Below are 24589 nucleotides of genomic sequence, written 5' to 3'. Positions count from 1 at the left end.
AAAAGTAATTTTTTCACATGACACAACTAGGTACTAATTTACACAAGACATTTTTAAAAAATAATTGTTGCTATTATTGTGACTTGGTTGGAGTAATAACACATATTGTAATGCAAGTAATAACATTTAAATAAATAAAATTAATAATAAAAACTGAAAACTTTTACATAATATCATTAAGTAACGAAATTAAAAATTAAAAAATAAAGACTTTTCCCTCTTCTTTGGCGAATAATACTTTTAATAATAATAATAATAATAATAATTTATTTACGGAAATAAATTCCAATTCCAAAAATATTGTAGTGACAGTTTGTGTTAAGTGCACATAATATGGGTTACAACTTAAAAGTAAGGTGAATACAAATAACATAAAACAGAACAAAATAAAGAAAAGAACAAAAGAAATAAAGTATATGTAATCAAATCTTAAATATTAAATAACGATTTAAACTTAAAGATATTACATAAAAGCAGCATAATATGAATAAATAATTATATTGAGAGTATAGTGGTTATAAATGTAGGTATGAGAAATAAAAAGGGGGAAAATATGATATAGAAAGCAGAGAAATAGAAGAGGATAAGAGATGATTAGATCAAATATTAGACAAATTAAATAAGGTAGTGTTAAATAAATCTAAGTCTTTAGTTGAATTAGCTGCTGACATAAGTATATTTGCAGGGGTATATAGCATATAGTTTGAAGAGAAAGAGGAAAGATAAAAAGTGGAATTATTTCGGGACAATCTATAATATTATGTAATAATTTATATAAAAATGTACAGTTTAAGATAATAAATCTTTTATTTAGGGGCATTATTTTAACGAGATTACAAACGGTTTCATATCCAGAATGAGGAGTTCTTATATAATGATATTTATATGATAGGTATCTTAAAAAGTTATTCTGTACAGTAGATAGACTATGGTTTTGGATAATATTATTAGTACGCCGAATTATAGAGGCATAGTCAAAGTTAGAACGAACTAGCGTAAAGTACAAGATTTTTAGGGCTGATTCATCGTAAAAATCTTTACACATACGTTTTACTAAGCAAAGTTTCTTGTAGGATTTGTTTCTTATATAATTAACATGAAAATTGAATGAAAGTTTTGTATCGAAAAAAACACCTAAGTCTTTAATTACATAATTACGTGTTAAGATTGAATTATTTAATGTGTAATCAAAAAGTAAAGTATTCTTTTTTAAAGAAAATGAGACTATAACACATTTATCAATATTCAAAGACATATCATTTTCAATACACCATTGATAAAGGCTGTTTAAGTCACATTGTAGTTCTAATGCATCATTAGTGCATTTAATATTCTTATATATTTTTGTGTCATCCGCAAGTAAAAGACAACTTGAATGTTTTAAAATTGTATTAATGTCGTTTATGAATATCGAGAATAGTAAGGGTGATAAGTGATCACCCTGAGGAACGCCGGATAAAATATTAATTCGATCTGAAATATAATTTTCATATTTTACGGCTTGAGTGCGATTGGTTAAGAAGGAATGAATCCATGAAAGAAGTGGGTCATAAAAACCATAAGCTTTAAGTTTTGTTATTAGAAGAGAATGATTAACTCTATCGAAGGCTTTTTCAAAGTCCGTATAAATAACGTAAAATTGAGATTTGTTATTGAAAGATTCCAGATAAATGTTCTAAGTTCTAAATTTTATTTTATTTTGTTGTAATTGTATCTAAACTTAACTAAAAACCAATGGGTAATTCAAATTTGAATGTAAATATATTTTTTTTCAATAATTTATTCAAACATTTATAAATAATCATGTAAATTTGCAAGATTAAAATAAATTTGTATAAAACACTTATATTTGAAAAAAAAATTGTGTTATTAATTGAAAATATTCATTTAATTTCATAGAATATAATGAAAAAAAAAAAAAAAGAAAAAGAAAAAATTGAATAACGTATAAGTAGTTTAAATTTCGGGTCATTTTTGACCCGACAATACCAGTTACGTGAATACAAATAAGGATACCAGTTAAGGGTTAAAAAAATTGACTATCTCGGACCCAGAGGAAGTTTCTTCATCCAGATATGACGTTACTGCAGGTAACTGTAACGATAATTTTTGTGATTTATAAAATTTCCAAAAATGTTTTGGGTTAATTTTAACCGAGTTTTGAGTGTTATTAATATATACATTATAATCACGGTATCTGATATTTTTACATTGAGTTCGAAGATTAGAAAAAGTGATATATGACTCGGGTAAATTTAATGTTTTATAAGCAAGATGAGCAATTTGTTTTTGTTCGATTAAGATTTTTAATTCCTTACTAAACCATATAGGATAAATTAATTTATGTCTATGTTGTTTTGGGATAAAATGATTAATTGCAATATTAATATGTAAATATAAAAAGGAAATATCATCATTAATATTTGAATTAGAATTAAAATAATTGAACCAATTAATAGAACCTAGATAATTTATAATACCTAAGTAATTGCCTAAATTCCAGTTAAAAACATAATCATTGAATTTTAATTCACTAGAAAATAAATAATTATAAGTTATAGTTATTGGAGGATGGAGGGGGTCAACAGGAATAGTAGGAAAACTATTTTTTTCAACGTTTATGGATATTGAATTAGATATAATATAATCAAGTATTACATTATTTTAGTCAAAAATCTGATTGTACTGAGTAAAATTAAAATAAGATAATTTATCATTAAAGTGTAATTCAATGTTAGAATAATTGGCTGAGGGAAGATTATAATCACCCAATAATAAAATATCATGATTAGGATGTTTGTTATATACTAATTCTACATAATTTAAATAGTCTTTAAAAATATTAATATTAGAATGAATTGAAATATAAACTGAGCTTATAATAACAGAGCGATATGGTAATCGAATAATAACAAATAATAATTCAATTTTATTTTCATGTAACAAGATAGGTTTTGAGACTAATGTATTACGGACAGCAATTAGAACGCCACCACCTCTTGATAGAGAACTGGTTTGTGAGTTTCTGTCATATCTGTAAACTTCATATCCATGAAAACCCAGTTCAGATGTAGAAATGTTATCAGTAAGCCAAGTTTCAGTGAAAATAAACATGTCATATATTGAATTTGGTATAAGTCGTTTTAAACTATTGATATACAAATTATAAAACTTATACTTATACAAATGGCTATATTGTTATTAAAAAAGTAATTTAATTGTTTATGAATCACAGATAAAATTGAATATATTATAGTCTTATTTATCTTATATTATAAAATTATGTTTTCATAAAATAGTTTATTAAACTTAGTAAAAATAAAAATACTAATCACTGTTCTCGTCATGGACTTCAGCAACACAGGAATTTGATACTTTCAAATTTTCGAAAAAATAATGATAGTTTTCAGGAATCAATTTACTTTCACAAAGATGAATTAGGTCTTTTTTTTTTCTTTTGAAATACCTGGTGGTTCAGTGTAGAGTTTACTTAACTCTAAATCACAACTTTTTCTTTTGGCATTTCTTGTTTTGTTCATCACTATTATTTCACCAAAATCCTTCTCTTCATACGATGTTTTATAAAAAAAGTCTATCAGGATGTTCTTTAGAAACTTTCAATACTTTTACATCTTTCCAAACAACTTTTTGTCCTAATGTATTCTTGTTAAAATTGTTTTCCATATTAGATGTCAATTTCTTTAAATCAATAAAATGTTGATAGTTTAATTCATGGACTCTAAAAGGCTTTCCTGTTTTTTTTGCTGATTGAATAACAGTTAACCATTGTTGAGAAGAGTAAATATAACCGGATTTTAATAATCTTCTTTTTTGGTATTCTATAACTGGATGGACAGAATCCCCTTCGTTCTGGGTATGTCCAACAATTAGGTACTTATGAGTAATAGAAGAAATACTCAAGTATGTGACACATATAAATAACGAGTGGCCATACATTTATTTTTCTGCTGACCACTACAATTGTCAGAATAGAATATTGTATCTTTATTTAAACAATTTTCAATTAAAAACTGATACGACACATGTTGCAATTTCGTTAGCCCCACGCTTGGCCTGGTCTTCATTCCATAAATAGCAATGATCTTCAGTAATACCCATATTATAGACAGTAATAATATTATAAGTGGCAAACTTACGAGAGTAATAAAAATTGGATACTTGAGCAGAAGGTGCTGTCAAAATGCTTTGCAAATCATAACAGGCCACTATAATTTTTTCTTTATAATTGTTTCTGCCAAGTTCTTATCATTTTGTTTTTCATTCCTAGAAAGTTCAGTTTCAAGTTTGTGTCTGTGTTTGTCATTTTCCATTTTTAATCTGTCACTTTCATTTGAATTATTAAACGTTTCACAAAATGCGCATTGATCTTTTTTTGGTATAAAAAAACCTATGTTAATATGTGTATTGAAAATATAAGAATAAGTAATAAATTTGCAAGATACTTTTCCATCATCTTCACACTTTTTTAAAAATAATCGATATATTTCAGCAATAGTTAAAGCACCATCAATATATTGCCTTGTTGTTTGTTTTCTTGGGTAGTATGACTCAACACGAGGAAATTCATTTATATAGTCAGTGACTAGGGTTAATATTTTAGGACTTAGCTTCTTATGTTTCCCATGGTTTCCTCTTAGTTCACCTTCGACATATTCTTTGTTATAGCCACCTTTTTTTAAAGCAGTTCTTATTGTTCTATCACCAATATTGAGAGTAGCCATAAAAAAAAGTTTGCAAACCCTGTAGTTGATACCTGCCAGAGATAAAAAAAAATGCATTGTTAGATGCATGGTTACTATTTTCCTTTTTATACTGATGTTTAGGTTCAATAGTAGTTGTAGATTTAACTATAAATGCTCTTTGTCTTGTTTAATCCCCCATTGTCCAGTAGGCCTGTAGTATTCGTTCACGTTGTTCCTCAGACAAACTAGAAGAGCATTTATATTTGCAAGTAGAATTATAAGGAGGTTGCAATTTTCTTTTATCTATATTTTGTCCTTTAGAATTATGGTAAGACTCTCCTAGATTCCTTTTTGTTTTCCTAGTTTCTCTAGTCCAACTTTTTATACATTTAACTTTTTTGCGAGAATTTTGCTTACTTATTGCTGCATTTGTGGTTGTTGAGTCAATATTTTTAATTCTGGATAGTGGTTAGCTACAACATCTGTTTCAATATCTCCTGAATCTACTGATGAATCAAGTGATATTGAGTTTTTTTGCCTATTTTCAATCACCCAATCTTTATCTTTCAGTGGCGTAATTATAAATGTTTTATGGGAGGGGATATGAATATTTTGTAACAATAAAACAGTGGGGGGCTTTGCCCCCCACACACCCTTTCTATCTTACCACTAATTTACTTTTCAACATGATGCATTTTAAAATTAAATGATATTAAACAAATTTTTTTTATACATTTATTACATTATATTATTAACAAATTAAGATTATATCATTATATAACAAAATTTCCAATTTTCTTGGTTTTCGCGCTAATATGTCAAGTATTTCATTATGTTCCACTTCAATATCATTATGAATGGCCAACAATGATAGACCATTTAGACAATCCTATAAATAAATTAATAAATAACATAATAATATTATAGTAAATATTGAATTTTAGTTTAAAATAATTTTTCACCTCTGTCATACTATTTCTAAGGTATGTTTTAATTCTCTTTAAGCTTGAGAATGTTCTTTCAGGTGTTGAAGTAGAAACAGGGAGTGTGCATAAAGTGGGCTTCAACCTGTATTATATTAATTGAACAGTATTAAAAAGCATTTAAGATTATAAAATGTAACAATATAAAAGCAGCATTGCCATTGAGTAAAAATTATGATAAAGCATTAAAATATTAAAAGAAATACAATATAATATATATGCATCATTGGGCATTAATACTTATTCTAACCTTATTTGTTTCGAGAGTAGTTTGATTCAAATTTTCATCTTCAACACGAGGTGAACAATGACTTGTTTCATCAATGACCATATTATCATTTTTTACTATACTGTTATGGACTATCCTAAGATGTCCACACAAATAAAATAACAAACACTTCGGACTGGTTAACTTTCTGTATTTGATATTAAGAAGTAAAACGTACAACTATGTTAATGAAAAAAGGCTCTGAAGGTTCGGTACAAACGTAATGCTCTGTCTCCAATTCTGGACTGCCGCACTCGCGTTTTGTGCGCGAGGCGTCCGGCCCGGTCGTCGGGTCTCAATCGCTTCATCAGCACATCCCTTGAGACCAGTGTTGCCAGATGTACGGTTTGGATCGTACTTATACGGTAATTTAGAGCAAAGTACGATCTACGATCTTACTTTGAGGACCGTACATAAATGTACGATCTTACAAATTTCAACAGACCATTGACATTTATTTAGATCTATGCTAATCATACGCTATGGATGGGGCCATGCCCATCTCGACCGAGTAAACAATTTGAAGCACATATAAATATATAAATATATGAACATATTATATTATATTATGATAACTGATAAGATATAATATCTTAAATCATGATTTACCTTGTATTTTTTATTGTTCTTGATAAGAATACAATATTTTATATCTTTGTTGGTGTTGCGTCTTTATATTTTCTATTTACAATGTCGGACATAGAAGATACGCCAGAGGTTTGTTTAGATTTTATTAGTAATTTGATTAATTATTTATGTAATATATTTGAGATAAAATACTCCTAACCAAATTATTTACAATAGGTGTTTGAAGAAGAAGGACCGTCGACACCAAAAAAGAAAAGATCTCTAAGGAATGAACTTTCCAAACATGAAAAAGAAAAACACAGAAAGCAAAAATATAGAGAAGAATGGGAGAGCAATAAGGAATTTAAAGGTTGGCTTAAACCTGAAAGGGATAATCCCTTTAAGGCTAAATGTATCATGTGCAACGTGAGTTTTGTTTCTGAACTGAGTTGCATTAAAAAACATTGTAACAGTTCGAATCATATAAAGTCACTAAAAAGTTCGTCTCACTTTAAAAATATTATGTTACATTTTCAAGTTATGGCGAAATCTAATCCTTTAAATAATTCTGTCAAAACCGCAGAAATTAAATTGTCTGCTCTTTTAGCTGAACATAATGTAGCATTTTCATTAATCAACCATTTAGAGCCCTTATTAAAAGAAATTTTCCCAGACTCTAAAATTTGTAAAGAAATGAAATTGAAACGAACTAAAGCTACAAACATTATTACAAATGTAATTGCGCCTGTGGAAAAAGAAATGTTAAGTCTAAAACTGAATAAAAGTAAATTTTCAATTATGATTGATGAGTCAACCGATGTTGCTTGTATATCTACCATGTGTACTGTAGTACGGTTTTTTTGATACAGAGTCCAAGATTATTGTTACAAGGTTTTGGGACTTAGTACAGGTCTTTGATGTAAAAGAACCAGAGACAGTTGATAAAGGAGCAACTTCAGAAAATCTGTTTAGTAAATGTATTCAGTCATTTGAAAATCATAATGTTGATGTAAAAAACATTGTTGGATTTGGTTCTGATGGCTGTTCGACAATGATGGGGTCTAAAAATTCTGTTTCAAGCCGGCTGAAAATCACATTCCCGGGAATCTTCGTAATGAAATGTATTTGTCATTCTCTTCATTTATGCTGCAGTGAAGCATGCAAGTCCTTGCCCCGAAGAATTGAAGATTTTGCTCGGAATGTATTTAATTTTTTCAGCCACAGTAGTAAGCGACAGAGCCAATATATAGAATTTCAAAACTTTTTCAATATTTCTGTACATAAATTGCTGCACCCATCTCAGACGAGGTGGTTGTCGCTATTTGCTGTTGTCCAGCGTATTTTGGAACAGTGGATGGCTTTACATTCATATTTTAATGAAAAGTGGTTTTCAGAAAAACTTGTTGCTGCAGAAAATATTTATACCCAGCTGAATGACCCTTTTACAAAAATGTATTTTTTTTTCTTGGAATGGGTGTTGCCAAAATTTAGTGCATTAAACCAGTATTTCCAAACTGAGCAAGTGGTATTGAATAATTTAAATGAAAAAATGGAATTAGTTTACAAGGAATTATTACTATGTTACATGAAAAGGGACTATGTTCTCCAAACTCCATTAGCTACATTGAATCCTGCCGATCAAAGTAAATTTATGAGTCCTTCAGAAGTTTATTTAGGAGTTAAAGTCCTTACTCATACAAAAACCCCAGCTATAGTACAAAGGCCAGATTTGCTAAAAGAATTTATTTCTAGATGTGTTGATTTTCTGAAAGTTAGCTGTGTACAAATAAAAAAACGTTATGATTTTTCTAACCCAATTTTACGATTATTAAATTTGTTAACACCAAAGGTAGCTCTTTCTTCAAAAACTAGGATTGAATATCCATCTGTGTTATGCCTTACACAACTACTGCCTAGAATGGTGAATCAAGATCAAATTCAACTTATTGATGATGAATGGCGAACATTACCATTAGTGGCTTTACCAGAAAATATTAAATTAGAAAATCAGCCTGATAAATTTTGGTCATTAATACTTGATTTGGAATCAGGTCAATTCAAAGAACTTGCTACATTTGCTTTGAATGCATTTTGTCTGCCTCACTCTAATGCTAGCTGTGAACGAGTTTTTAGTAAAATTAATTGTATTAAAACAAAATCTAGAAATAGATTGATTGTTAAAACGGTAGCTTCTACAGTTATAGCTAGTGAATGCATTAAAAAAGAAAATGGGAACTGCATTACATTTCAACCAACTAAAACAATGGTAGACAGTATGACATCATCTACATTGTACCCAACAACAAATAAGACTGATACCTTTGAAGACTTTTTTCTAGAAGACTGAATTATTATTTAAAATCTTTATTATAAAAAATGTTTTTTCACCAAAAAAGAAAAGACTGTTAATTTAAAATTGTTTTGTTTTATACATTTATAATCATGTTATAAAAACATAGTTATTATAAAATATGTTTTTTTTTATCAAGGAAGATAATACTTTTAATTTGTTTTGTTTTATACATTTATAATCATGTTATAAAAAACATAGTTATTATAAAATTTGTTTTTTTTTTTATCAAGGAAGATAATACTATTAATTTGTTTTGTTTTATACATTTATAATCATGTTATAAAAACATAGTTATTATAAAATTTGTTTTTTTTTTTATCAAGGAAGATAATACTATTAATTTATTCTGTTTTATACATTAATTATAATCATGTTATAAAAACATAGTTATTATAAACATTGAGGTATATAATATAGTTTATATACCTCGATGATTATAAAATATGTTTTTTTTTTTATCAAGGAAGATAATACTATTAATTTATTTTGTTTTATAGATTTATAATCATGTTATAATAAACATAATTATTATAAAATATGTTTTTTTACCAAAAAATAAAAGACTTAATTTAAATTCTAAAATCAGAACTATTTTCGATTTTGCGAGATCTAAGTTAAATTTTTGTGTACGGTTTTGAACCAGAAAAACGAACTTGGTTGTACGGTTTTGAACGAGAAAAAACGAACTTTTTGATAAGACTGTACGATCGCTACAATTTCATAATCTGGCAACACTGCTTGAGACCGACGACGGCTCGCACATATACATATTACAATATTACACATATACGTATTACTTACTAGAACAGTGGTTCTTAACAATACCCTTGAATAATAAAGAAGAAATGTAATGCTGTAATAAAATTAAATAAACTAACAAATCATTTTTAACTAACTGTTTGATTTTTTTGGTGAGTGAGTGACGGTAATTGGTAGGTACGATAATCAATTTTTTAAAGCATGCTGTCAAGTATTTAATCAATTTTAAATTGTTAAAAATTGGTGCACAAATGGTAAATGCAAGCATATTTTATACGTTTCTACAATATTTAATATTGGGCCCTAATAATAACATTTAGAATTTTTATTAATTATACATAGTAATACTTACTTCAGGCCCAGGCTTCTTTTTGAAAAAATTTAATATTGTATTCCAAGGTTTTCTTTTATTATTTTCCATTTTTCATATATAAATGTATAAATATTTAAAAAGCAGTTAAAGAGTATACTTAGAGAGATATAAAAACTTTACAAATGTATTGAACAAACGTTAGAAACACAAGTGAAAAGACTAGTGCGCGGTGCGATGACGTGATTTATATTGCTTAATTGCTCAATATAATAATACAATGGTCGTAGATTTCAGATTTGTAGATAAAAGATCGGTCAAATTGTAAACTGCGCTGTATACGTTGTATATATCGTCTGTGTAGATTGTTGATAGTGAATAGGCACAGTAATAACTAAAAATAGCTCGGTGCGTGACAAACGACGAACGCTCTTATGTTTATAAAATTATAAATAAATAAATATTAGAGATAACGACAAAACTATAAAAGTGAAATCCACTGTTTAACATTTATTTTGGTAATACAGTAATATAACTTTTTTTTAGTAATTTGTGTTTTGTAAAACAACAGTGTATAAATACAGCTCATGGGGGGGGGGGATCTATCCCCCCATATCTCCCCCCGTAATTACGCCCCTGTTATCTTTGTCACTGTCATCAAATTCAGAGCGGCTGCTACTGTATTCTATGAATTAAAATAAACAGTTATTAAATTATGATTCAAAAGAAAATATTTAATGTTTAAAATATTTACCATTCAAATTTATATTTTGTGTATCTGGTTTTGAAGTTAATAATGAAGCAGACTCTGCATTTTGTAAATCAGTACAACTATTATTTTTTACCATTAGATTATCAACAAAACGTGTAATGCCAGTTTGTTCTATTAAGTTAAAAAAATAATATAGTTTAATATAAAAATATCATTAAGTAGTATCATAAGTAGGTACCTCCCTACCAAACAACTAAAACAGTATAATATTATGTTACCTATTGCATCGTTTAATTTGTTTTCAATTGATTTTGAAGTTAATAATGAAGTTGTCTCATTTTGTAAATCAGTATAATCATCATTTTTTACCATGACGTTATCAACACAACTTGTAATAGTAGATAGTTCTATGAAGATACAAAATAGAATTTTATCTTAAAATATAATTAATTATCTATCAACCAATTGAAATAAAAAATATATAAGTTACTTACCTATAGCATCCTTTGAATTTTTTTCACCAGGATTTGAAGGTAATAATGATAAGGACTCTGTATTTTGTAAATTACTCTGAAGCCTTAGTTGGACTTTAGTTTTATAGCTTTGATCCATAACATGTATGTTTTGTTCTGACAACAATTCTGTATAAACCATAATTAATTACAACTAATAAAATATGACGTATTTACTATGCATGGAAAAAAAATTATATGACATACCGGCTCTTTTAGCTGACTGAATGTATATGTTATTAATTTTATGTTGTTTTGTAGTAACATTGGTTACGTTATTATTATCTTCATAAATTGTATTGTTAGAATTTTGCACGATATTAATCATTTTGGAGCTACGCGTAAAACGTTTTGCCATTTCGACGTTTAAGTACAATATAATTTATAATATTAGAATATTCGATGATTCACTATTAAAATAAAAATTATGAAATGTTTATCATATTTTATCAATACAGTTTTTATACCATTGTTTTCAAACCAAAGTTTAATCATATTAATAGTAACTATACATATTTTATAATGTTATTAAAATAGAATATTATCTAAATCCACGTTTTTGAATTTATTACTTTGGTCACGGTTAGGTATAATCATTGAACTATATAATAACTGGAACGCTCACCACGCAGTGTGGCCCGAGCGAGGATGTTAAAAAGAGATAGCGTATATATTAGGAGTATCTATCCTTGTTTAAATACGGCGCCAATTGCCAAATCACAATTTTATTTTATATCGCTATTTATGCGGCTTGACGCTTGAATCATAATTATTGGACTACGAGATATCTATTTATAATATAAATATACGTATATATACATATTATACAATGCATATTTGGATTAATTAGCATTAAATATTACCTGCATTCAGAAATTAAACTGTCCGCTTGATAAATTAACAACCAATTTATATTTTTTTTACCAATAAAACTGTTGTTGATATATTTAAATTATTTACTTATTTATTTATTTAAAAAATGTAATATACAAAAAAATGAAATACAATTGTCCAAAGTATGAAAAACCTAACTATGTAATTACTTATCCATTCAATATTTATTAGTTTTTATAAAAAAAAATTAAATGTAATAGTTAATAATATTATATAAAATATTTGCTGTATGTTGTGGGGGGGGGGGGGGGGGAGTTGAAAAATTTATTTTCGGCAGGTGTTAGGTGGCGAAGAGGGATTATGGGTAAGTCAGGTTTATGATTAAAATCTGAAAATTACAAATTAAATGGTTTAGAATTTATTTATAGATGATGCATGTTTAGGGTGACCATAAAAATAAAATAAAAATACGGGACACTTAAGTTACTTAACTAAATATATAAATATAAAAAAAAACAAATTAAATGTACTATGCTGTATAATAGTTTTTAAATACAAATAAAATATTAATAAATATAATATGTACACAAAAATCCCAAAAAAAATTGTTTTGATGACTATGGCAGGAAATGTATTCTTTTGATGTTTTTGTATACTTTTGTGCTGAACTGATTTCATTGAGTAACTTAGTTTCTTTTAATATACTATTATAAAACTCATTATAAGATAAGTTTTTAAAATGTGTTTTTACAATTATATATGATTTGATAGTTTCAACAAAATCGATTTTTTTTCATCTGTCCACAACACATTAATGGTTGAAAAAATCCGTTCTACTGCAGCATTTGTACCCGGAATTTCCGAAGAATATTCTACAATTTTTGATATGTTAGTTGTATCAATGTCATGAGCTTTAGTGTATTCAAATATTTCACACCACTTAACTTCTACTTTAGCTGAATTTTTAGTTGGTAGAGTGCGAGAAATTTGGCTACAAAACCGCGGAGCTCGATCATTTGGATGCGCGAGCGAGTAGCGTTCTACCGGTGGTACGAGTATAGATTTAAAATATGTTCTATTGAATACTGTGATACTAAAAAGATTGTAGAATAAAAAAAAAATAAATAAAAAATTATAAATTAACAATAAAGAGAAAAACGGGATTATACGGAACGTATGGTGATTTAGACCTTCAAGTAATAAACATAAAATAATATTATTTAAAATTCTAAATTAAAAAAAATTAACATATTTTTTTAAATTTTTAAACAATATAATTTATGTTGCTATTTACATATTTACTAAAATTTCTTTTCATAATATAAAATATTATATTGATAAATATTTGTATAGGATGAATTAGAACAAGCTCAGAGTTGCACAAATGCTTCAGTTGTTTCCAACAGAACTGGAACAGTTAAATGCACTACAAAAATTCACCATTTTCTAATTGTACCTGTAGACTAGAATATAAAATATTAACAAACACGTCAATTCAAGCAGAAAGAGCAAAAAGTTGAAATTGACGGACGTCGATCACAATATTCACAATATTTATGCCGGTAAACATTTAAAATGAATACGGTACGACGTATTATCAATAAAGACGGAGATAGAAATACCTAAAGTATTCGCTACAGTGGCGCCGGATCGCCAAAATAAAGGTGTGACAACATTTCATTATGACACACACCCACCTACCCAAAGGTATATTTTCGTGAGTGTTAAAGACCCCCCCCCCCCAAAAAAAAAAAAAAAATTGCTAGCCCCCAAAAAATCAAAGCTGCAGTATAGGCCGCAAAGGTTAAAAATTGCAATCTCACAACTTCAAAACTCAAATTACTCATAACTGTTGAATTTAAATTAATTTTAAATTGCAGTTATGTTATATTTTACTTATATAATTAATAGTTACTTTATATTATACATTTATTTATTTATTTAAAATTAGGGTACAGGCAAATACTAAATTAATTGTTTATTACATTTATGATTAAATATTATTTAGGTACCTCGTACCTACCTAGTGGCTAGTGCCTACTAATACATTTTATAATTTAACTTTCACAAAAGATACAGTGAAATAGTGAATATTATTACTGAATCAAATTAATTCATTACATGACTTCTAAGAAACAAAGTTTTATTTCTTGAATCAAATGCAGCAATTTGAAACACATATATTAAGGTATAGGATTAGAATAGTAGATTCAACTCAACTTTAACAAATAAAGTAAGCACTATAAATATTATTCAAGTAGTAGTAATAGGAGTAAAATAAAAGAATATTTTGATAAAATTTATCAAATAAACGTATAATAAAAAAACTGTTTTATCATGGACATAAACTTTTTTAAATATATTATTACAATAATTTTTTTAAGATAATACTGTTGTTTGAAAAAGTGTTAATAATTTCATCTGGACATAAAGTAATGTCCTTTTCACAGGATATCAACATTAGAGATTCCAGCCGCTCTTCACCCATAGTACTTCTCAACCTAGTTTTGATCAGCTTCAATTTCGAAAATGTCTTTTCGGGCGATGCACTTGATACCGGTAGTGTTAGAGCAATTGACAACGCTTCATAAACAGAAGGAAATACATCCTTCAGGCCATTTAAATAAAACACGTTATAAGTATAATTTATTGTGTTTTTAGTACAAAAATGCTTTTCGTTGTCTTCTTCGTCATTGTCAATGTCCTCATCATCAGTTTCATAGTGTATAATTGAATCAATGTCACCATGAAGTTTTTTTGGAAGTTTTGTCAATGGTTCAAATGTAAGATATATATTTACAAATTGTAAATATTCACGCCTTAAGTCTTTAGCTGAAATAAATTTTTTTATAAATAGCTTCCAACCCATTAAAAGCATCAAATGGCATACTAGAATTATTTTCAGCAATTTCCTGAATTCTTGTTCTTTGAAAAAGTGAAAGATCTTTTAATAATGGTGATGAGTTTTCATTAAAGCGTTCCTTTATTTGTGTCGTGATAATATCTAAGACGGTGTAGTATGTGTTGACTTTAAATTGATCGGTAGGGTTATATATTGGTACATCTAATGACTTTTCACCTGGCATTATTTTAATACGTCTAATACGTTTATTTTGTCTAATTGGAGTGAAAGAAAAATCATTTTTCTTCGATTCAATGAATTTGTTTTTATTCTTTTGTAATTCATCAAACTGTATGTCACATCGAAGGTCTTCTATTTTCGTGAGTGCATCTTTTACATAATTAACAGCAGCTAACAAATCAGCATTTTTACCTTGAAGAAATTTATTCAATGGACTTGTAATATTAAAAATATTGGTGAACAACAAACTTGTTAATATAAAACGCTCAGACAACATATAATCCATTAAGCTACTTGCTTTTACACAGCAAACACGATCAGTGGTGGGATCATTTTGTAAATCATCCAGTGTATCAATTAAAGCATCAAATGTAACAATAACAGTTTCAAGAGCAGATGAGTGAGATGACCAACGTGTTGTGGTGACTCTTTTTAATCGCCGTTGAGGGTTCCCAGGGTAACGGATTTTTTGAAAATTAGAATAAAGACCAATTCTTTTTTTACTGCTTCCAATAAAATCAAACAGTAACTCCAGGTTCCCAAACAAATCACGAGCTTCAAGGCAACTACTTACAGCGTCAACCACAACCAAGCTAAAACGATGTGCATAACACCAAACATATATTGCACTTGAATTTTGTTCTCTAATAAACGCTTGAAGTCCATTATAAGTGCCTCGCATTGAGGCAGCTCCATCAAATGACTGACCAACAAGATGCTGTCTCCAGTTTAACTTCATTTCTTCACAAATATCATTAAACACAGCGAAGAGATGTTGCCCAGTTGTAAGGAGCGTCTCACGTACTGCGACGAGTCGTGCACATATGATCCCTTTATTAATATATCGAAATACGAGAGATAACTGTTCTTTCCTTGATATATCAAAAGTAGTGTCCAACGAAACACTGAAATATGTAGCACTCAATAGTTCTTGTTGAATGCTGCTACGAATATTTGTTGAGATAGCTTGAATTAATTGATTTTGCCTTTGCCAGGACAAAAAGTTATGTGTTTTTCTACCTTTTATTTCAACTTTAGCGATGCTAAGGCTGGAGAGTATTTAGCTAACAGTGCAGCTAGATCTTTGAAATTTCCTCGAATATCCTCATTTGTATTCTCTTTATGTCCCCGAAAAGACAAACAATGTCTGCTAAGAAATAAAGTAATGTCTATTAAATGTCTAATTATTTCTTTGTTGTGTGCAATATGTGTCTTGTTATTTTCTACCAAAGAAGGTATTAGTGGAAAAGCTGCTTGTCTGTATGCTACTTTAATAGATGCCATAATATGTTTTTCAGTTGTTTCATGTAATTTTATTCTCATGTCTGCATTTTGAAAGTTACTATAGCCTTTTTTAACCCAACTTGTTTGACCAGTTCGACCAAAAAGTGCGCAATAATGACAATAAATACTATTTTCTAACTTGGAATAAGATAGCCATTTTCTTCTAGTAATTTCTCCACTTGGAGATTTTTTCCAGTACCAGTTTTCACGAAATGATCTTTCTGAACTGTTTTTAGGAAAACATTTGTTGGAAAAATCATTTGATGATGGTTGAGATGATCCATTTTTAAAAAAGAAATCTATAAGCTCAGGTGTAAGATCATTTAACTGACTGAAAACTGCCGGATCATTTCCAAATCTTAAAACTAAAAATCATTCTGTTAACAATTGTAACCTATTAAAACAATAAAATTGTGTTTAATTTTATTTATTCTTACTTTCATCATCAACATCAACATCAACAATTGCTGAACTCACAATATTATGATCTTGATCTATGAAATAAAGTTATCAAATGTTCAATAACATCATGATAAATAAATAATTAGGTACTCTGGATACCAAATATAGGTATTAAAAGTCATAATAAATTAAATACTTACCAGTTTCTTTGTCTTGACTGTATTCTACATCAACATCATTAACAACTACTGTACTCACAATATTATGATGTGCTCGCTATATTATGTTCTTGATCTATGAAATACATTTTTCAATAATATTATGATTAATATATATTAAGGTAGGTAAGCACTCTAACAAAATATAGACACTTAAATAATATGGAAGTTAGTATAGGTACTATAATCAATGCATAAATTGCGTTACTGATTTACTTCAAAATGTATCTCTAATAATAATAAAAAAATTAAATAATCTCCAAACATTTTGTTTTATTGTACTATCCCTACAAATAATTATTTGTATATAATTATTATGAACAACAAAAATGCCCAAGGACCAAGGTTTCATTTGAGACATAACATTTCTTATATTTTTAAAGCATAATATTAAATGTATTTAATAATAGATATATTTAACTAAATTAAATTAAAATTTCAGGGATAAGTAATAGGTAATATAACAGATAACTACATTTTATTTAAGTTAAAATACTTAAAAAATTAAAATATGTACCTAAGTACTTAATAGATATATTAAAACAATTCATGAGACTAATATTAATAAATAATAAAATGTTGAAAGTATTTACCACCTACCTACTTCAGAAAAAATTTAACGCTGAAAATTCATGGACTCATATTTAGCAATAATAGTTAATAAATACCTGTTACTCGTGAAGACTTGAAAAACTTAGCAATACTTATATTGTTTGAACAGGATTTTCTTTTTTTGCATTTATTTGCATGACGCATCCAATTTGTATTATTGAGCCCTCCTCGCTCTTTGCCACACACACAAATTTCTGAGTTCATTTTTATTTGATATTATAAATTATAATTATTTTGTATTAGAAATAAATCAATACACCAGAATTTATTGAATTTAAATATTAAGCACAAAATAGTAAAATGTTAATTTAATCCTTGCACCAAATACAACAAACACTGAAAATAGGAGTATTAACAATGCACTAACAACAATGGGAAAAATGGAAATAATATGTTTATAATTAAAGAGCACAATATTAAATCATGGACAGCAAGAACTATAACGTTGCCAGTGCCCAGTGTTATCCTTAGAAAACTATGTTGTAACTTGTAATCTGATAATCGTAATTATTCTTAAATACGATTTTCGACTAGGCTATTTATAAACATTTTTTCCAGTTATCGCTGGGTGCTGATAGTCGGTTGTTATCAATAGTAAATTAAATGAAACTATTATGACAAAATAGAAAGATACAACGGCGAATGCACAGGTCACCGAGACCGTCCTGCATGTTATTTATATACCTTATCCGCTTATTGTATTACTAATAGAATACAAACATACTAACTGTACACAAGATATCTTAATTTGTGGCTATTACTATATACAATGTTAATATACTATTAGGTATTACTATTTTTGTATTGCATAAGTGACACCTAACAGTAGTATGGTACCTACGCCTACCCACCCACGACCCACCCCTTAAAAAGGTGTTACCGCTGTCACACCTTTATACCGTGTTCGGCGCCACTGCATACGGCATACCCATATGCTCCTGGTATCTGAGAGAAATAACCAGTTCGCACACGACAATTATTAATGTAATAGACAAATGTAAAGTAGGTAATTTCTAACCATTTTACTATTTAAAAATTTGCAATATTTTTTAAAAATGTAAAATATTTTAGTAGGGGGTGCGATCGTCCAGTCGTCCAAACAACGAGCCGCCACTGGACTTATATCATTGATTATAAATACTAGTATTTATAATCAATGGTTATATGAATGTTTCTATTTATAGTATGCGTATAATATTATAAACTCTGTACTGTGGACTTACTTGTCTTAGCTATACATGTATAAACATAAATATATGGTTAGGTTAGTCTTGTGTTTGGATGTGCTTGGATTTTCTTCAACAGTAACTTTTCTGATAGGAAAGTGAATCTAGTTGGTACTTTGGTGAGTCAACAGTAAAAATTTCCTAGTAGTTTTCAAAAGCGACGTGAAAAACAAAAGAAAAATTAAGGAAAAACGGGAATTTTTACGCAAAATCTGTTTTCGAGAAAATCGATTTTGGTTTTTGGTGTAACTCTAAAACAAAAGACCGTAGAGACATGAAATTTTGACTGAATGTTTATATTAGCATTTTATATACATCACAAAGTTTTTCAAATATTTTGACTCTTTTTGAGTTGTTTACGGACATTGTCAGTTTCCATTTTTTAAGTTTTTTTTTTCTATAAATATCAATAAAATTTTATCTGTTGAGTAAAAAAATGTAAAATCCTTAGTCACAGTTTTTATTTATAAGCATTTAAAGTTCAAATTTTGAGAAAATACGGAAAAATCACGAAAATTAGCAAATTATTTTGAGTTGAGAATTCATAAAAATTTTTCTTTTTAAATCTAAGATTTGAAAATGTAATATTATAAGATTACTCATAAGTCTGTCTACATTTATCAAAAAAAAAATGTCTACAAGAAACTTAAATTATATTTTTATGGGCGTCTGAAATTTATATTTTTACAACATTTGATATTCACTCGATTTCTCATGTAACAATTTTCTTATTTTATTGTAATTAAAAAACCAATGACTGTAGATACTTGAAAATTTCATTGAATATTTATAATAGCATTTTCTATACACCATAAAATTTTAAAAATATTTTGACTCTTTTTGAGCTGTTTACGGACATTTTCAGTTTTCAATTTTTTTAGTTTTTTTTTCTATAAATATCAATAAAATTTTATTTGTTGGGTAAAAAAGCGTGAATATTTAATATAAGGCTCCTGATATATCGTTCTAATAGCAATTGAAAAAACATTAAAAATACATAGGCAAAATTTTTTTTTATAAGCATTTAAAGTTCAAATTTTGACAACATTTATCAAATTTATAATTTATTAATTATTTTGTAGTTAAAAATGTATAAAATGTTTAACTTTAATGGCTAAGGATTGAAAATTTAAAACAAGGCTCCACGTAAATAGGTTATATATAAATTACTTTGTTCACAATGATATAATCAAATATACTTGGTAATATCATAGGCTGACTGACCGTTTTCGCTCAGAATCGTTTTTCTTATAAAATGATATTATATCATTGAATTCAAATTTAACACCATCCATTACAGTGACCCACTTGTAACCTACTGTACAGCAGAGCGACATCCACTTATCCACCTTTTTTAATTTGAATATAAATGGAGCGTCTCAATCTCATTTGTTTCAATCAGTCGAAGTTACGATCAGACGAGTACATCCACTTGCGTCACGCCATCGCTACTGAAGGAGACGCGGCCAACATTGCTCGTTTGACCATTCTCTCAACTACTCATATTGGAAACCCACGCATGATGCATTCAATCGCGAATTGCAACGGGAGCAAGGCTTTGATTGAGATGAGCTGGCTGAAAGAGTCGAACAAACGTACTGAAAAAAAGACCCAAACACCATCTTCCTCTTTTGTTTAACTTAAGCACCATTCACTGGAAAACTATACCAATAATTATACCACTAAATAGTTGAAATATGGTGAAACTTATTTACTTGATGATGGTCGCATATTTGATCTTGGTGGTATTAAGAGTAAATCTCAATATTTTCTTAAATTGCACTTACTGCTGCGAGTTACATCCAAAAGGATTTGAACAATCACAATTTTTTAAAGGGTTGTAATTTTTTAAGGGCAAGAAGTGCACAGGGTCAGCTAGTATCTAATATGGTTAAGTATTAGCATTAAGGTGTACACTGTACATTGTACTCATAAACGAATAAATACCATAACAATGAACAAATTTGTGGTCTTACCATTGAATAAATATACTATATAAAAGTAATTAAATATTAAATGATTATAAATTATTACAAGTTTATGAATTTGGTTAGGATACTGATTAATTTTATAGACAAATAAATAATTATTTTATTTTTAAATAATTTGTTAATGTAATATTTAAATACTGTAGTGCTCTTGTGCTACATATAATATTATAAATATAATGATGGTATGAAATATAAATCCAGAAAATATGTTCAAAAGTTTATAAATATTTGTGTTAGCACTTCGCAGTTAGCAGCCATTATTCAATACAAAAATATTTGTCCATCATTTTTAATTTTCTTATTTTCACCACAGAATAAATAAATAATATACATATAGTTTTTAAAAAATGTATAGTTTATATTAACTAAAGATTGTAATTTAGAATAAATGCAATAAAATATTACTATTAAACCAGGGCTTCTTGTTAGCTGTAAATTTATAAATCTAAATATTAGATTTATGAGTGTATAATTATTTTTTATACACTAATAAAATATTAACAAACAATTATTTTCAGGCTTACAATTATACTCAGAAATCATAAGATTTAATTATTGTACAATACGTATATAAGATATATTACACATATAAAAGATAAAACTTAACATTTTTATTATAATATAAATACATTGCGTTTTCAACACGTTTTGGAACATAATATACCTAACACAAATCTTATTAAATTAATGAAGTTATCAAATAGATCAAAGTTTAGGTCACAATTTGTTTATAAGCATTTATGTAATATAGTATAATATATATAATACATTTGTATAATTGTATGAAAAAAAATATTTTTCCTCTAACAATTTTATTTAATTTTTTATAATTTCAGAAGCGTACGCCGCACGGACTTACAACTTTTCACCGTAAAGTAAATAATTTTCTTTACACAAATACATTTTAAAAGTGTGACGTACTATAGGCATGTGGTTTAATGGATGACATGATAAGCATTGCACAATGCACATGGTGTGCAAACAGCATTTTAATTCAAACGGTGTTTGCCCAGGGGACCAACACTGCTTCAACTTCACCCGATGTTATTTGTGAGATGACATCTTAAATTAAGTGCACTAAATTCAGACTGCGTATAGTTATAATTTCTGGTGATCTAATAATACCTACTGCCACAGACAAAAACACCAATCCAACAGCTGACAGCCAAAGCTGGGCTAGTGTATGATATTTTTTAACTCAGTTAAGTGACTTGGAGTGGCCGAGCGAACTACGACGTCGGTTGTAACGCGTACCGTTGCCGGTTCGAATCCCGACCACCGGCGGCATCGCTCTCTGGGCAGGCAACTGTCTAGACGGCGAGAACGCCATCCCCCAAACAAGCATGGCAGAAACCTACCGGTGCCCAAATAAAAATTCTGCCAATAGGCGTCCAAACTAAGCCTTCGGGCCTACTCCCGGGCATTGCGCCATACGAAAAAAAAAGTCATATAATATAAATATGCTACGTAAACTTACATAATATAGCAGTTAAAAAATTAACAGAAAGGGTTAATATTATTGAAAAAATATAGTGTCCACCCCTGGATTTTCAAAAGATGAACGCCCTTGTTTGAAGCTATTAAAAATTAAAAACTTAAAATTTGCAAAAAATAGTTTTGTATACGCGTAATTCTCGTTTTAAATACATCAGTATTGCAATGCTTCAGTATATTTTGGTTTTTAACAATAACATGTATGTAAAAGTTGACGCGGTCCCGCGTAATAGCTGTTTGAATTCAAATAGCCTTTTACGCGGAAAGCCGCGCAACGCTTCTCAAACAAACCGCCAATCGACGACGGACGACGCCGGCGCGCGACACCCGCGCTGTGAACCGTCGGCCGGCCGTTGGGTGAACCGGATTGTAAAAGTCACTAGTTTTTCGACGACCGATACGAGAGGTTCAACCCGCGGCCCGAGATCGTGCATCAACCATCGACCGTTGTTTTTTTTTTTGTTTTTTTTTTCTCTTTTATAGAGTTTTACAGTTTGTTCTCTGTTACATATTTTTTTCTTTTCTCTCGTTCGTTATTTACGATGCAAAAATAAACACGCCGGTTCAAACCAAAAACCATCGGTATTTTGTTCTTCATTTTTGTTTCACTTGTGTTTCACGTGGTCAGTAGACCTTCCACCACCTCACCCTCGCGACTCCTCACAGGACCGCGACAACTGGCTCCCCGCACAGGAATCACCGGTAAGTGAAAACTTATTAACTTACCCCTTACTACCACCATCATATACCCTTCCCGTTGCGCGACTTGGAAAAAAGTCCCCGACGCGATCCGACAAAAACGTGGTTAGCTGGCGAAAACGGAAAAACCGGCGTTACGTAATATATTACATAAGGACGTAACGACCAGCCGCGCCGCCCGATTTACGGACGCACCGACTACACCGCGCGCGACGCTCCAAAGTCCATACACACACGACGTAGGTTGGTAGGAATGCAAGAGCGCGAGAGGGCCACACCACCACCGCCCAGCACCACCACCGATAACGTCAACACGCGATTACTTGGGACAGAAATACCACATAATCGGACTGCCGCCGCCGCCGCTCAAAGCGACAGCCGCCGTCTTCCTTAATCGCAGTAGTGGGCCGAATAACGCACACACGTGCATCCGTGACAACACTCTGCGAAAACCGGTTACTGTGATCGCCCGGCAAGCGGAATAACAAAACAATAACAACCCACTGACCTACATCCCGTACGCAAATAAACACCGATAAACGGTCAACACAGCTGATCGAAGGAACGCGACGACCGTTCCACCGACAACAGCCACATTTTATATTTTCCCGTAAACAACACCGGAAAATATATTGATGAGTTGACCGCCGCGGAGTTGCGCTACGAATGCAGGCAGCGCGAGTTGTCGGATACGGGCGCGAAAGATGATCTCGAAATCCGGTTGATACAACACTTCACGGACCTGAACCTACAGGCCAACGAAGTCCGGTTTCCGCCTATGGAACCCACCGGACATACCGGAAACAACCTGCCAACGGGTCAGATGCTTGACGCCGGACAAAGGGAAAACCAACCGGTAGAATCATCACCCGCCCAGCCACCGAACATCACCACCAATAACCCACCCACACCCACACACCAACAGGCTATGGACATGATTCAAGCGAGTCGTTCCATAATTAAGGAGGTACGGCAAGCGGCGGAAAACTCGGCGCATGGGCACAGTCTGGAATCGCGACTGACCATGCTCGAGGACTGCATGGCCCGCTTTGGCGACGACCAACGTCGCATTGCAGAAACAATGCGACGCCTGGAAATGGGTATGGCACGCCAAGCACCGGAACACCAACCGGAAGGGACAGCACCGACCCACCCCCCCCCCCCCACACAGGATCATCGGACCACACGGAATACGGTACGAGGTACTCCGCGGCACGCGAACCGCCGTCCACGGGTAACCAACACGCCGACCGTTCGGTACGGTTCGATGACACGCCAAATTTATACCATGCCCCCTCCTCCACACACACCTATGCGTCACAACAATCGACGCTGATACCATACGACGACGTATGTGCAACGAAACATTCGCTGCCGGAGTTCCTCGGAACAACGCCTGAGGACCCGGTACGATTCATACACAAGGTGGAATCGATATTGTACCAAACGCGTATAGATAGGTCGGCCTGGACTAATATTGTCACGCGGCAGCTGAAGGGTGCAGCCAGTACATGGTGGAACACCATCAGACTACTGGACCTCACCTGGGATGAGTTCCGCGCCGAATTTTTAGAAAAATT

General features: G+C 30.3%; 2 protein-coding genes across 2 annotated transcripts; one reads left to right on the top strand and one right to left on the bottom strand.

The window, feature by feature from the left end:
• The first annotated feature begins 6505 nt into the window (after window positions 1-6505).
• Window positions 6506-9009, top strand: LOC132953525 (uncharacterized). Its single transcript, XM_061025911.1, has 3 exons — window positions 6506-6671; window positions 6759-7305; window positions 7391-9009. Exons 1-3 carry the CDS (start codon window positions 6555-6557, stop codon window positions 8866-8868), a joined length of 2142 nt encoding a protein of 713 aa, XP_060881894.1. The 5' UTR covers window positions 6506-6554; the 3' UTR covers window positions 8869-9009.
• A 1562-nt stretch (window positions 9010-10571) lies between these two features.
• On the bottom strand, window positions 10572-17803 carry LOC132953524 (zinc finger MYM-type protein 1-like). The gene is made up of 10 exons (XM_061025910.1): window positions 17656-17803; window positions 16805-16861; window positions 16117-16732; window positions 14892-16027; window positions 14666-14833; window positions 14371-14584; window positions 12853-13094; window positions 11150-11296; window positions 10941-11062; window positions 10572-10628 (listed from the first exon to the last, which is right to left on the bottom strand). Exons 1-10 carry the CDS (start codon window positions 17801-17803, stop codon window positions 10572-10574), a joined length of 2907 nt encoding a protein of 968 aa, XP_060881893.1.
• Window positions 17804-24589: the final 6786 nt, after the last annotated feature.

This window comes from Metopolophium dirhodum, unplaced genomic scaffold (assembly GCF_019925205.1).
Source record: "Metopolophium dirhodum isolate CAU unplaced genomic scaffold, ASM1992520v1 scaffold6, whole genome shotgun sequence".
Lineage (NCBI taxonomy): Eukaryota > Metazoa > Arthropoda > Insecta > Hemiptera > Aphididae > Metopolophium > Metopolophium dirhodum.
This window is presented reverse-complemented; position numbering and strand designations above follow the sequence as displayed.